Source organism: Mustelus asterias, chromosome 6 (assembly GCF_964213995.1).
Source record: "Mustelus asterias chromosome 6, sMusAst1.hap1.1, whole genome shotgun sequence".
In the NCBI taxonomy this organism is placed as follows: Eukaryota; Metazoa; Chordata; class Chondrichthyes; order Carcharhiniformes; family Triakidae; genus Mustelus; species Mustelus asterias.
In genome coordinates this window covers 40421130-40436646 of record NC_135806.1, presented here as the reverse complement: position 1 = coordinate 40436646, position 15517 = coordinate 40421130, and the positions used below count along the sequence as shown (strand labels likewise).

Below are 15517 nucleotides of genomic sequence, written 5' to 3'. Positions count from 1 at the left end.
TCAGGATGGTAACTGTTAATATAAGGTCAAGAACAATGATAATGCATGACCGTATAAAAAATTTTATCCTGTAGAAAAGTTTTGCTCTCGAGTGCTAATTAGTTTTGGCAATGTATTTTACTTTTCTGCAGATGATAATAGCAGTGTGTTGAATGCAAAGATGTTGCAATGCAACCTAGACTCTAACACAGTCCACTGACTTGTTATATTTGGTCTTACCCTGTACCCTTCTTTCTACAAGCTCAGCACACGCAAGTCTCATTCCTCTGTTGCAATTTATTTGAAATTCCATTTTGAAATATGAGAACTTGCTGATAATGTTTCATCTCCTAACCCAAGCTGCCTTGTGCAGTTTTTCTGGAAGTGAAACAGTGAAATACTTGGTGTAATCCTCTCACCAATCTGTGCTGTTGAAAATGAAATGGGGAGTCGGTTAGCTCAGTTGGCTGGACGGCTAGTTTGTGATGCAGGGCAACAACAACAGCGTGGGTTCAATTCCTGTACCAAATGAGGTGATTCATTAAGGCCCCACCTCCTCAACCTTGTCCCTCACCTGAGGTGTGGTGTTCCTCAGGTTAAATCACCACCAATCAGCTCTGCCCCTCAAAAAGGAGAGCAGGCTGTGGTCATCTGGGACTATGGTGACTTTACCTTTACTGAGATTGAGAAAACCAATATTGTTCTAGCAGAAGTTAACACTTTACTATAGACAAACATCAGCGTTTGCTGCTTTGAGAGAGAAATAGATAATACTTTTGAAGTCGAATCTGCATAGAAAATATCTAACTGTAAAGGACACTCGCAGATGATCTATCTGATGCAAAATTGCTACTTTGAAACAGATTGACATTTGCACTTTGGCGCTTTGCTGTCTGATTGAAGTAATGTTTAAATTAGATTGTGTCTTTAATAGAATATAAACACAAGAAATTAGCCTAATTTTACAGAGCATAGAGTATGTTGATGCATATAAGGCGAAGTCTGTCCATTGATCACCCTCACAAGCCACCTCAGCAGTTTGAACATACCTGTCATTTTTCTGCAGATAGTTTCTATGGTCTAGAGTGAGTTATAAATAGATTAGTCTTCTCATCCCACTTTTGGTATCAATTGAATGTCTCAAACCAGTATCCCGCAGGCTTTCATTCTACTTTTAAGCCAGTGGGGAACTCTTTCTCACTTTAGCATCGGCCATGCTAAATTCTCCCTCAGTGTACCCGAACAGGCAGCGGAGTGTGGCGACTAGGAAATTTTCATAGTAACTTCATTGCAGTGTTAATGTAAGCCTACTTGTGACAATAAATACACTTAAACGTAGCGTCCTGTTACATCCAAGAACATTTTTTTCAGGGTGTGTAATCAAATGTAAAGCATTGAAATGAAGTACACTGACAACTGTTGTGTTCTGTTGCTGTAGCTAATTTTGTGACTTAATTATTTACAAAAGATTGATAAACAGGGCTGCAATTTAGGCAGTGATTTATTTAAAACAGAGGGCACTCGCTGCACAATTCTTTTAATTTGTGGAAGCCGTTGTATGACTTGCAGAATTGCATATTTTGAATTTTCATGTTTTACAATCTTTATCACTAGTTTTAGTTAATTTAGTAAGAAACTTTGCCACAAAACTTAAGCATGTGAAGTCTTCAAAGAATATAAGCCGAGGTAAAGTCAAAGTGCCTAGGTTTCAGCCTTGGTTCACTGATAACGCTCTGAATCAGAAGGCCATTGGTTCAAATCCTACTATGGAAACTTGAGCACATAATTGAGTGTTGCACTGCCAACAGTTCAACCTTAGAGATGGTCTTGTCTGCCCATTCAGGTGGCTGTAAAAGATCCCATGATACTATTTGAAGTTACTGATCTGGCCAATATTTATCCTTCCACCAACATCACTAAAATAGATTATCTGGTCATTTACTCATTGTTATTTGAGGGACATTTCTGTGCACAAGTTGGCTCCTATGTTTCCCACATTTTAATAACTAAACTTCAAAAAATACTTCATTAACTGTGAAGTATTTTGAGGCACCCTGAAGTGGTAAAAGATGCTATTTAAATGCAAATTTGTCTTTACAGTTATTACACGCAGAGCAAAAGGACCTCCTGGAGGTGGTTCATTTGCCATTTAAATATGGAAGTTATCTCCTGATTAACATAGTTGTAATGCTATGTTCTGCAAATGTTTTTGTTTAAAAAGTGAATAAATTCAAAATTAGTGACAGTCATAGATTCTCCTATCGGTGGATTCTGGTGTAATGGAAATTTTCAACTTTTTAAGACTTAACCTTACACAGCCAAAATCTTACACAACCAAAATGTACCTCGCGATTTGGAACAAAGCCGGATAAATGGATTTGAGATACAAATCATGTATAATAGAATGGTGGACATACTTCAGAGGGGAAATGGCCTAATTATAGCAGGATTAGTAAATTCACTATGGACTAATTTGACATCTGATTTATAATATGTGAACTGGGAAATTTTGATTTTCAAAATTTGCTGAATTTCCATGGCATTGGGTCACTAGTCAAACTCCAAACAATTTTGTGATTTTTAAACTCCTGGCAGTCAATAATAGATGTGCAATTCCTCGTGTTCGTGCAATTGTACATATAATGGTAGAACTTCCAAAATTCCAACAGTAAGAGATTGGATTTTGTCATGGATCATCTGTGCCACAGTTGTATTTGTGCAGAAAGATTGTTTTTCCAACATCCAGCCTTGGATGTTCCAGTTTCTTCCAGTCCAACAGTGGTAAGACTGAAGCCAACACCATCAGCATCTGCTGCATCCAGTTGCTACTGATTCCATCCGTGCTGCCTGGCCAATGTTTCACAATGAATCAGATACCATCTTTGATTCTGATTTAAGGTTCTGAACTTTATAAAAGGAAACGCTGTGGGGAGCAGAGTAGCATCAAGGCTGGGCCGGGAGCGGAACAGCATCAAGGCTGGCCAGGGAGGGAACAGCATCAAGGCTGGCCAGGGAGGGAGCACTGAGGCTGGGTCAGAAGCAGAGTAGCATAAAGCCATAGCCAGGAACGGAGCAGCATAAAGGCTGGGCCGGGAACAGAATGGAGCAGAATAAATGGTGAGGCCGGGGTGGAGAGAAGCATCAGAAAAGCCGAGGCCAGGAATAGGTTGTCTCTGTGGCTGAGAGTCTGAAGTGAATGGGAATAAATATTGTCAAGTGATGTCACAGCTCAAGGAGTCCCACATTGTGAGTTTGCTGGTAAATGTTTAATTTCAATTTAATTTAAATGAATCAACTAGAAAGTAAAGCTAAATAATTCATGTAAAAACTAAAGCTTATTTGATCATATCATAGAATCATAGAAACCCTACAGTACAGAAAGAGGCCATTCGGCCCATCGAGCCTGCACCGACCACAATCCCACCCAGGCCCTACCCCCATATCCCTACATATTTTACCCACTAATCCCTCTAACCTACGCATCTCAGGACACTAAGGGGCAATTTTAGCATGGCCAATCAACCTAACCCGCACATCTTTGGACTGTGGGAGGAAACCGGAGCACCCGGAGGAAACCCACGCAGACACAAGGAGAATGTGCAAACTTCACACAGACAGTGACCCAAGTCGGGAATCAAACCAGGACCCTGGAGCTGTGAAGCAGCCGTGCTACCATGCCGCCCGTGATCATTTATATAATTACAATTAGTGTTATATTAATCAGATCTAGGTGATCGTTAAAATTAAATAACAAGGAAGATTAACGCTAAGTTTCAAATATTTTCAGTAAATTAAAATTGGAGTAGAGATAAGTAAAAAAAAAATGTTTAAGTTAATCTTCCTGTAAAGTAAGCTGATGTCAGAACAAGGGAAGTAACTGATTAGTGAGTAGCTGGTGAGAATTTATTTAAGTCTTGTCTATTTATGTTAAGTCAATTAATAATCTAATAGAGGCATGGCAACATCTCAGTCTGATGGAATGCGCACCTTGTTCCTTGTTGGAATTCGAGGACGTTTCTTGTATCTTGGGCAGCAACATGTGTGCAGGAAATGTCACCTGCAGCAGCTCAAGCTCTGGATTCCAGAGCTTGAGCAGCAGCTGGAGTCACAGTGGCGCATCTGCAAGAATGAATTTTTAAAATGTTTCTGGATGTTGAAGGGAGTACAGGCAGAGACAGAATGCGTGGAGTCTAAGAAAGAAGAAATGCAAAGAGGTCTAAATTAGATTTACAATACATCTATGTATCACACGGATACTACAGGGAGTGCCGCAAATAAAGTTGAGCTGCACGCACAGATAGACTTGGGGGAAATATAATGTGGCGATAATGGAGACCGAGTGCAAAACATTACTATGCAATGTTCTTGGATACAAGGTAGTCAGGAAAGAGAGAGAGGTGGCAGTATTGATTAATATTATAGTGCTTTAGACAGATGATCAGCCAATCAAGAATGTCCAAGCATATAATGTGAGAGTCCTCTGAGTGAATCTGGTTTTTCTACGGATATTAGGTTATGGTGAGTGTGATGGTTCATTTGGGGAGTGCGGGCAAAGCCAAGTCCATGGCACAATGGCTAGCTCAGGTGTTGGGGTTTGCAGGGGTGTTGCAGGAGGAGGGTTGGGAAAGCAAAAGTGAATGAGATCGGACAGTTAGGACAACAGACGGGCATTTCTGTGGCTGCAGACATGAATCCAGGGTGGTATGTTGGCTCCCTGGTGCCAGGGTCAGGGATGTAATTGAACAGCTACAGAGCACTCTGAGCGGGGAGGGTCAGCATCCAGCAGTCGTGGTCCATATTGGTATCAACAACCTTAGAAAGAGGGATGAGGTCCTGCAGACTGGTGTTAGGAATCTAGGACGAAATCCAACAAGCAGGACCTTATAAATAGTAATCTCCAGATTATGCTTGGTGCCATGCGCTAATGAGGATAGAACAGATGAATACGTGGCTGGAGATATGGTGAAGGAGGGAGGGATTTAGATTCTTGAGTCATTGAATATATTCAAGGCTGAAACAGATTTTTGATAAGGGAATCAGGGCTAAGAGGATTAGCAGGAAAGTGGAGTTAGGGCAACAGTCAGATCTGCTGTGATCTTATTGAATGATAGCAGAGGTTTGATAGGCTGAAAGCTCCTGCTCCTATTTCTTATAACCTTATGATTGGCAAGCAAAACTGTATCAGAATAATTGACTGCCTTTAAAGAGGAAGATGGTTTGCGTATAGTTGAGTGTACATTACCATCAGAGGAAAAAGTAAAATAAAGCCAGAGCTTCCCGAATGAAAGAGCGATTAAGATGAAGCAGAATAAGGGTAGGGATGATGGGTGTCAGGTTATAATACAAGTGCGAACAGGCTGAATTTGAAAAGCTCAAAGGAGACATTAAAAAAGTTATGAGAAGCAATGTGTGAGCAGAGACTGGCAGCTAACATGAAAGGGAATTCAAAAGTTTTCTATAGGCCTATAAATAATAAAAGGGTATTAAAACATTGGGGTGAGGCTGATGGAGACCAAAAAGAGAATTTATGCATGGGGGCAGAGGATATGGCTGAGGTATTAAAACAAATACTTTGCATTTGTCTTTCACATGGAAAAAAATGCTGTCAAAGTCCCATTGAAAGAGGAGGTAGTTGAGAAACTGGATGGGCTATAAATTGGTACTAGAAAGGCTGGCTGTACTATTAAATTCGCAGAATAAGATGCATTTGTGGATGCTGTGGGACTTATGGGCAGAAATTGCAGAGGCACTGTCCATAATCTTCCACTCTTTTCTTTAGATGTAGGTGTGGTGCTGAGGTGGTCTGGAGATTTGCAAATATTACCTTTTGTTCAAAAAACAGCGTAAGCAGTCCCAGGCCAATCACTGTAACCTTGGTTGTTGAAAATGGAGACAAAATTAACAGTCATCTGGGAAAAAGTGGATTAATTTTAAAAAGAAAGCAGATTTGTCTGAATTATTAAAAATAAGTCAAGTTCAACTAACTTGATTGGCATTTTTGAGGTAATGAAGGGGGTTAATAATGGTAATATGGTTGCTGTTGTGGACTTCCAAAGGCATTTGATAAGATGTGACCTAACAGGCTTGTCAGCAAATTTGAAGCCAAGGAATGAAAAAAGGGCAGTGGCAGATGGATACAGAATTGGCTGAATGACATGAGAGTCATTGTGCACAATTGTTTTTTGGACTAGAGGGGCTTCCCAGAGGTCAGTATAGGACCACTCCTTTTCTCAATCTATATTAATGATCTACTCTTGGATGTGCAGGGCACAATTTCAAACTTTGCAAATGACACAATTTTGAACTTTGCAAATGAAACTACAGCTCAATCGAAGTTCTGTTGGCCATTTCCTCTCTCGTATCAGGTCCTGTTTATTTCTGTCCTTTCTGATGTACATTGGCTCCTAGTCTCTTTAATATTTCCCCTCACTATGTTGATGCCATCCAATACTTTGTACTACTCAACTGCTGTATCTGGACGTATTGAGGAGGGTAGTGATGCACTTAAAGTGGAAATAATCAGACTAGTGGAAATTGCAGATGGAGTTTAATGTTTTGGTAGGAAGAATGAGGAGAAGCAATATAAAAACAAAGGATGCAATTACAAAGTGGGTACTGTAGCAATGGGATCTGGAGGTATATTCACAAACCAATGAAGATAAGGGCGGCACAGTAGCACAGTGGTTAGCACTGCTGCTTCACAGCGCCAGAGACCCGGGTTCGATTCCCGGTTTGGGTCACTGTCTATGTGGAGTTTGCACGCTTTCCCCGTGTCTGTGTGGGTTTCCTCCGGGTGCTCCGGTTTCCTCCCGCATTCTGAAAGATATACTGGTTAGGTGCATTGACCCGAACAGGTGCCTGACTGTGGCAACTAAGGGAATTTCACAGTAACTTCATTGCAATGTTAATGTAAGCCTTACTTGACTAATAAATAAACTTTACTTTTAAGTGGCAGGGCGAGTTGGGATCCTTGGTTTTATAAATAAGGACATAGAGTACAAAATCAAGGAAGTTATGGTAAACAGTTATGTAAAATTGATTCAGGCTCAACTGGATTATTGTGTCCAATTCTGGGGGCTACACTTCAAAACGGATGTGAAGGCATCAGCAAAAGTACAGAAAAAATTGAGAATGATTCCAGGGATGAATGTTTGGTTATGTGGATAGATTGGAGAAGCTAAGGCTGTTTCCTTGGAGAAATCCCTACAGTGCAGAAGGAGGCCATTCAGCCCATCGAGTCTGCACCGACCACAATCCCATCCAGACCTTATTCCAGCAACCTCATATATTTACCCTGCTAAACCCCTGACACCTTAGGGTCAATTTAGCATGTCCAAACAACCTAACCTACACATCTTTGGACTGAGAAGAGAAAGTTCAGAGGAGATTTGATAGAGATGTTCAAAATTGAGTCTAGACAGACTAAATATAAAGAAACTGATCTCATTGGCAGAAGGGAGTAAAGACCAGAGGCCACTGATTTAAGGTGACACAAAATAAATATTTCTTATGCAGTGTGTGGTTAGGATCTGGAATGTCCTGTGAATTAAATCATGTTTATTTGATAGTAAATTGGAAATGATCTGAAGCAACAAAAAACGTCAAGGCTACATGGAAAGGACATGGGAGTGGGTCTCATCATTGCTCTTGAAGAGATGTGGTATAGGCATGAAGGGTCAAATGGCCTATTACTGCTATTTTATTCTGATCCTCTATTGTAATGACTGATACTAAATAGCTATTTAGTAATTGTGTCATTTCTTGATTTCCAATTACAATGCCACCTGCATCATGCCCCCCCCAACGAAACCTCCCACTCCCCCAAATTGAAATGGCTGACTAACCTGCCAGTCTTGACTGTCCAAGATTCGCATGAGCTGTGACCTCTTGGGTGAGATACCTGAGAGCTATCAGCATCATAGGCTTCTGCCTCAGTAGAAGATGAATAAGGAGAAAGTTGGATGGTGGGGATCAGTGATTAAATTGAATTCCCTTGCCTAATTGAACAAATCAATAAGATAGTTAACAAAATAAATTTGGTTAATGTGCATTAATTTATATCTTTTAATATGTAAAATCATTCCACTGATCTCTGTTTTCTCTCCTAAGTGGCCTTGTTCCTCTTCATAATGCTTGTTCATACGGCCATTATGAGGTCACTGAACTGCTGCTCAAGGTAAGAAGAACCATATTCATTTTTGACTTCAAATTATAAATATAAAGTTGCCTGTGTATTGGCATATTTAGAACTTCATTTGTGCTTTTGTTTAACTTATTAAGCCGTGAAGTAGGTGCATCTGCTTTTTCTTCATCATGTATACAGTACTGGGATCTGCTAGCTAAAGAAAAGTCAGTGTATTTTCTATTTCAAAATACATCTGAATTTGCTTTTTTAATGGAAAATCTATTTGCAACAGTCCGCATAGTGGTTTGCAGAGTAAACTGGATCAGTGACCAGTGTCACACTGAATTTTGTGAATTATAAGAACAGCACTATAACATTTTATTATATGACGAGACACCAAACAAAATAACTGTTAGATGTTGTATTAGTTATAATATTGAAGGGTTGTAGATGTTATTAGAATTGTGTTTTTTCTTTTAGCATGGAGCCTGTGTAAATGCCATGGATCTCTGGCAGTTCACGCCACTTCATGAAGCTGCATCCAAGAACAGAGTGGAAGTCTGTTCACTTCTATTAAGCCATGGTGCGGACCCCACTCTAGTTAACTGCCATGGTAAGAGTGCCATGGATATGGCTCCCACTCCAGAATTAAAAGAGAGGCTTGCCTGTAAGTATCAGGACTGCACACAGATTTTACTGCAATGAACGTTCTTGTTAATTAAACTAGTTGCAGTATTTAAAATTCTAGTTATTTTACTGTTCATTTGTAGCGGACAGGAGAGACGGGCAAACTGTAACTACTTCCTCTCCGCACCTGTCCATAAGCAGAAGGTGTTTTGGATTTTTTATGCGGTGGCGTGATTTCCCAATCCCGCAGTTTGCATGATCCAATTTCCAAATAATCTGCAGTAAACTTGAGTTATGATTAACTCAGGGAAGGTGTGTTTATTTCACATTCAAAAAAATAATACGGGGGAAAGAGTGTCCACAATTTCCAAACACACACAGTAAAGGGGGAGGGGATAGATAAAAGGATTTACAGTATGAGAACCACAGAAATGAATCTTAGTTCATGTGATTTCCAGAGTCCAAGAAGTCAAAGACCAGAGGACGTTTCCTTTGTGGCGGGGTCCGGTTCCTATCAGTTTCTGGTTGGAGATAACAATGCATGAATCCTTGAAATGAAATGAATAGTAACCATCTTTTATGGTTCAGCAGAAAGTCAGTTTTTTTAAATGACAAAAGAAAATCCTGGATTTCTTACCACATCATTTGTAGGATGTGAGTGTTGCTTGCAAAATCAGTTTTGGTGCTGTTCTCTTATTTCCCTTGAAAAGGTGGTCATAACTGCCTTTTGAACCGTGGTAGTTCACCTGGTGAGTAGATACATCTACCCTAATGGGGCGGTAGTTCCAAGCTTTTGACCCAGCGACAGTGAAGAAACGACACAGTATAATTCTACATCAGGATGGTGTGTGGTTTCGAGGGGCAGTGGCAACTGGTGTGCCTGTGAGTCTGCTGTCCTTGTCCTGCTGGATAGTAGATGTTTTGAATGTTAAAGGAGCCTAGATGAACTGCTGCCAATGTGTGACGAAGGCTGTGAGTGAACATTTAAGGTAGTAGATGGAGTGCTGATCAAGTGACTTCTTTGGCCTGAAAGATATTGAGCTTCTTGAGTGTTGTTGGAGCTGCATTCATGCAAGCAAGCGAAAAATATTCCATCACTCTCCTGACATGATTTGTAAATGGTGTACAGGCTTTGGGGAGTCAGGAGAAGGAGTTATTTGCCACAGAATTCCAAGCCCTTGGAATTCACCCATTATTTCTGATCTTTGGGGCATTGTACCCAGGGAGTACCTCAAAGATGTGCTGCACCCATCAGGAGGCCCCTCCCAAAGAGGTCCCCATGTAAGGATTGCATGGTAATTGCCCGGGAAGTTCAAATTTCTGTTGGGTAATCGCCCTGAACTGGTGGGAACCACCTGATACTCCAATTTAGATTGCAGTTTTCGGATGGTCGTGCCTGTCTTCCAGGAATAGGTACTCAAGATAGGCGAGAAGAATTAAAACCGCTTTTACCTCCAGGGTGACTATAGTACTGGCCCCCAATACCCTGACTACCCTCTCGACTGGCCACCCTTCCCACCCTTCCCACCCTCAACTACCTTCACTGCCCAAAACCCTCACTGATCACCTGATTCTCCTCTACCACCAACTGATCACCTATCATCTGACCACCCCTCTCCTGACTACCCTCACTGACCATCCCACTAACCACCTGACCTCCTCCCTCTGATTGTGATTGTCACTCGCCACTCCACAGACCTTCTGGCCAAGTATTTATATTGCTGGCCCGGTTTAGTTTCTGATCACTGGTAACCCCCAGAATGTTGAGGATTCTTCAATGGTAATGTCATTGTCAGAACTAAATATTGCCGTGGCTCTGCTGCATTGAGACATTGACTGCTTCAGTATCTGTGGCATCGTGAATGTTGCTGAACACTTCACATTCATCAGTGAACATTCTCATTTCTGACTTTACAGTGGAGAAAAGGTCATTGATGAAGCAGCTGAAGATGGTTAGGTTGATTGCCCATGCCAAATTGTTCCTTAGTGTCAGGGGGAATGAGCAGGGTAAATATGTGGGGTTATGGGGATAGGGCCTGGGTGGGATTATTGTTGCTGCAGGCTTGATGGGCTGAATGGCCTCCTTCTGCACTGCTTGGGCTTAGGACGCTACCCTGAAGAACTCCTACAATGGTGTCTTGGAACCTAGATGATTGAACTCCAACGCCACAATTATTTTCCTTTGACTCCAACCAGAGAAGCATTTTCCCCCTGGTTCCCATCGACTTTAATTTTGCTCCTTGATGTCACTCTTTGTCAAATGCTGTCTTGATTCAAGGGCAGTTCCCCTCATCTTACCTGTAGAGTTCAGCTCTTATTTCCATGTTTGGACCAAGGCTGTAATGAACTCGAGCTAGGTGGTCCTGGCAAAACTCAAACTGAGCATTCATGAGTAGGTTGTTGGTGAGCAGTTTGTTGCTGAGCGAGTGCTACTTGATGATATTGTCATGACACCCTCCATCACTTTGCTGAGATTGAGAGTTGACTGATAGGGCGATAATGGCAGGATTGGATTCGTCCTCGTAGTAAATGGTAAGAAAGTTGCTGTATGTGCCTTTGTCCTCATGGGTTAGGCAGAACTGAAATGGAAGGAGGGGAAAAGAATGACCAAGTGCACTGTCCCACTGAGAAAGGGATGGAAAATTTAAGAGAGCACAATTGCAGCTTGCAAATTATTTGAGTTTCCATGTGCATTTTAAAATTTGCCTCACTAATTATTTTAATTTTTTTCCACCCTAAACATTTCCATACTCCTGAGATCACAGCTGCAATGTTTGATATCTGATCATACCATTATTTAAACTACTTACAAAGCTAAATCTCACTCATCCAAGAAATTAAAATAAAACAGCTAATTTAGATGTTATCAAAACTGCACGCAATAACCCACATGCCACTTCTGCTAAATGATGCTTATTGTTCTTCTTGAGAATATTTTGTACATATTTGATATTTTACAATCAAAATATCATACACATGATTTACTTCAGTTTTTATTACTCCAATTTATAAGTCCTTAACAGATTCTCAAAGTTTTCAGATATACTTTTTCTAGTTACGAGGGCAGTTTTATGTTTTCCGTTTACTTGTACCATAATTTCGAAGCCTGTAATAATATTATTTAAACACCCTATTGTTGTCTCTTGTCTTTGGATAGATAGATTAGTGTATAGCCAGGAGGAATTCTAATCCATAGTATTAGAAATTTTACATCTAGCGCTATAGAAATTGATCATTTTTCCCTGTCTATATGTTGCATATTCTTAAAAGTAATTTTAAAAGCAATAATCTAAGTTTTCATCTTAAAAAATCATGAAAAATTAATACTGAAAACTGCCTTTTCTTTTGAACAGATGAGTTTAAAGGACATTCGTTACTGCAAGCTGCCAAGGAAGCAGATTTGACAAAAGTGAAAAAGAGTCTTGCTTTAGAGATAATAAATTTCAAGCATCCACAGACCCATGAAACTCCACTGGTAATGATCTGAACTCATATGCTTAATTATTACAAAAACTAGTTTTAATGTTTTAATTCAGAAAAGAATTGCATACAAAATGTTCAACTTTTACAGCACAGGATTCTCAGTTCAGCCCATCTTATTTGAGGTCTCCAAAAGACCTAGCTACTTAATACCATCCCCATGTCCTTGCCCATATATTCTAAAACGTCCTTTCTCAAATATTGATCCACTTCCCTTTAAAAGCTATTACACATTCAACTTCAGGCAGAACCGAAACACGTGGACTAATGTTCTAATGATCTTTAATCTATGCCATCCAACTTCTTAGTCCCTATTTTATCAGTGGCCTTCATAATTTCAAACTTGTATAAAATCTCATCTGAGCGGACTCTGCTCCCATGAGCCAGTTCTCTAGTCTCTGTTCATTACAATATCCCATACTTCTCGTATCATCTTAGGAATCCCTCTCCATGGCCTTGACATCCTCCCTAAATGAGGAGACCCAAAAATAGACACGGTATTCTGCAACCTAGCTAGTGGTTCGTATTGATTTAGCATTACTATCTGGTTTTCACTTTTTGCCCCAATTTATAAAACCCATAATCTCATATACTTTGTTCTAGCCTGTCTTCCCAATTTTTTCAAGTTTGGTGTATCTAAACTACTAATTCTCCACTTCTGTACCTCTTTTAAAGTTCTCTGTATCTCCTGATGCCGACCCTCCCAGTGCTACGATCAGTGACGCATGCATGCTTGGCTTGCATTCGATCCACCAGCACATGCATAGCTGTTCACGTCAGTTAACTGGTGATGCCTACTCATAGTGATGTCACTCAATACCTGCTGCTTGAGGAGTCATCTGTCCGCCACTAGCCTACCTTCTGTTTGCACTGTCAACCCACCCACCAACCGGATGACTCTTCTGCCTCACTGCATGATTCTTCTGCCTTTCCATTTGGAAGTTACACTTTTATTTTGTCCAAATGTGACAGCTTTCTTCTCTGGCATTCAGTTGGTTGAACAAAAACATAGTTTCTCCAAGCATTTTCCTCATTCCACTAAAATAAATGCAAGTTGTTGGGAAAACCAGTAGGATTTCAAACTCCACTAAACATTAACTTCTCCAGCTTTACTAATTTGAAATAAGGCATTTTATTGTATACTGCTTGATGATGTAAATTTGAGTCAGTAGTTCCTCTTTTCCACACGTGTGCCATCTTGTAAGCCATCCAAAAAGTGTGCCTTCTGCACTTGCAGCATCAGCAAACTCTACCTTTAAAGCTTTATAACTTAGTGTATATATTGCCTCTTTATTCTTATAAAACATGTCACATCAAATTTTGCTGCATTTTATATTTCATTTGACATTTATCTGTCATAGAATCCCTACAGTGCAGAAGAGGCCATTCGGTCCATTGAATTTGCATCAACTCTCTGACAGTGTCTTACCCAGGCCCCCTCCCCTGTCTTATCCCCATAAATGCACACATGGCTAATCCATCAAACCTACACATCTTGGGGACTGAGATGAAACCAGAGCACCCAGAGGAAACCGACACAGGGAGAATGTGCAAACTCCACACAGACAATCACCCAAAGCTGGAATTGAACCTGGGTCCCTGGAACTGTGAGGCATCTGTGCTAACCACTGTGCCACCATGCCACCCTAATCTATCAAATCTATAAATTTGCCTAACTCCCCCTGATGTAGTTTATAGTCCTTTTTGTCAACCATGTTCTCTTGTGTCTCCTATAAATTTGGGTACATCCAATACCCAAGCCCAAATCTTTTCTGTACGAATGCCCCTCTAGCAGTGATGCTGATACTCCTGGCCCTCCAGTTTGAAACATGTAACCAGTACTCTGTGTTCTTCCGCCAACTTCCTGTCCGCTTTGCCACATAACCATTCAGCACTGTACCAAACTACCATTATTTTGCATCACTGCTGCTGATGGGCAGAATAGTTTACTTATAAGGATGCTTAGACATTTTATGATCAGCATCTTGCACAGGATATACAACTTCATATTAGATGCCCTCAGTAGAGAACCCATCCATATGTTCTCCATTTGAAGAAAGAAAAGATTACACCTTCTCACTTTGTTGCTGTTGATTGGAAAATACCATAATGTTACTTTGAAGAATAGGGGGATCCTGAAATTATTGTGCAGTAGTGGGATAGCTGAGTAGTGGCTCTAAGATGGCTTGTTCTACCTTTTGACATGGGAATGGCATATTCGTTTCCACTGCAACTCTCCCACCCATGACCTCACTCCATTTTACATTAGTATGAGTTCATGAGATCCAACCTGAATCTATGACAGTAAGCACTCCTTACTGGCTCTCCTAATCTTCACTATCATTTGGCGCATCAAGAACAGACACAGGTTTCATGTTTAAGCTCAAACAAATTTCAACCTCTGTATACAAAACTCACATCGGACTAACCCCTCTTCTCATTTTAACCTACGTAAAGTTGTTTGGAATTGCTCAGATTCCTCCATTTTATACAGTATGTTTGACCTACTCAGTGCTGTCTCATTGGGGGAACAATCCATAATCAATGGCTAAACTGTCAAAGGTTGCAAAGTGAAGATGACTGCATGTTGAGCAAAACTGTTGGGTTAGTGTCCAAATGTGGTTGTTCTTCTCTTCAACTTTCCCCATGCCAACCTAATAAATTGAAAATGGAATTTATTTTGGAGTGATGTTCAGCCTTAATAAATTAAATATCTGAAGTAAATAATCTTGTGTTCCGAATGTTTCAGCAGAAGGAGCAAGAATTTTAACCTTAACCGTTCTAATGGAAAAAAAGGAAACCCTAACTAATTTATTGATCAGGAGCTGAATGAGTTTAAAATTAATTAAATGATGTTCATCCATTTAGTTGGGCCGTCCATGCCTTTGAATCCAGGTTGTTTGTGCTGTCATTTTACACCCTGTTTTCATTGTGTCTATGTCTTTCCTTTGAAGAGCCGCTCAGCTTTTACAAGTTGCAGCCCTCACAAACACAGCAGAGAGCAGAAATGCTTTTATTACAACATGTTAAATCAACAGATGTACTTAACATGATGAAGACAATCCACATTCTATACATTAGTTGAACTCAATAGAATCTGGAACTTAAGGTCTGAATTCCTTTTTCAGCATTGTGCTGTGGCTTCGCAACATCCCAAGCGCAAGCAGGTAACGGAACTGCTTTTGAGAAAAGGAGCAAATGTCAATGAAAAAAATAAAGAGTAAGTGTATTTTGTTATTCAAAGGTTATTTTCAAATTAGTTGTAAAACCTTTATTAGGTGCATGTGACCGTATCAGATTTCATAA

The 15517-nt window shown here is 40.3% G+C and overlaps 1 protein-coding gene across 3 annotated transcripts in view; it reads left to right on the top strand.

Moving 5' to 3' along the window:
• tnksa (tankyrase, TRF1-interacting ankyrin-related ADP-ribose polymerase a) overlaps positions 1-15517 on the top strand; it is a 141690-nt gene that overhangs the window by 82664 nt on the left and 43509 nt on the right. For all 3 annotated transcript variants that reach the window (XM_078214203.1, XM_078214202.1, XM_078214201.1), the window contains 4 exons: positions 8089-8155; positions 8585-8771; positions 12085-12206; positions 15340-15431. In XM_078214203.1, the coding sequence (XP_078070329.1) occupies positions 8089-8155; positions 8585-8771; positions 12085-12206; positions 15340-15431 (468 nt within the window). The remainder of the gene's footprint in view (positions 1-8088; positions 8156-8584; positions 8772-12084; positions 12207-15339; positions 15432-15517) is intronic.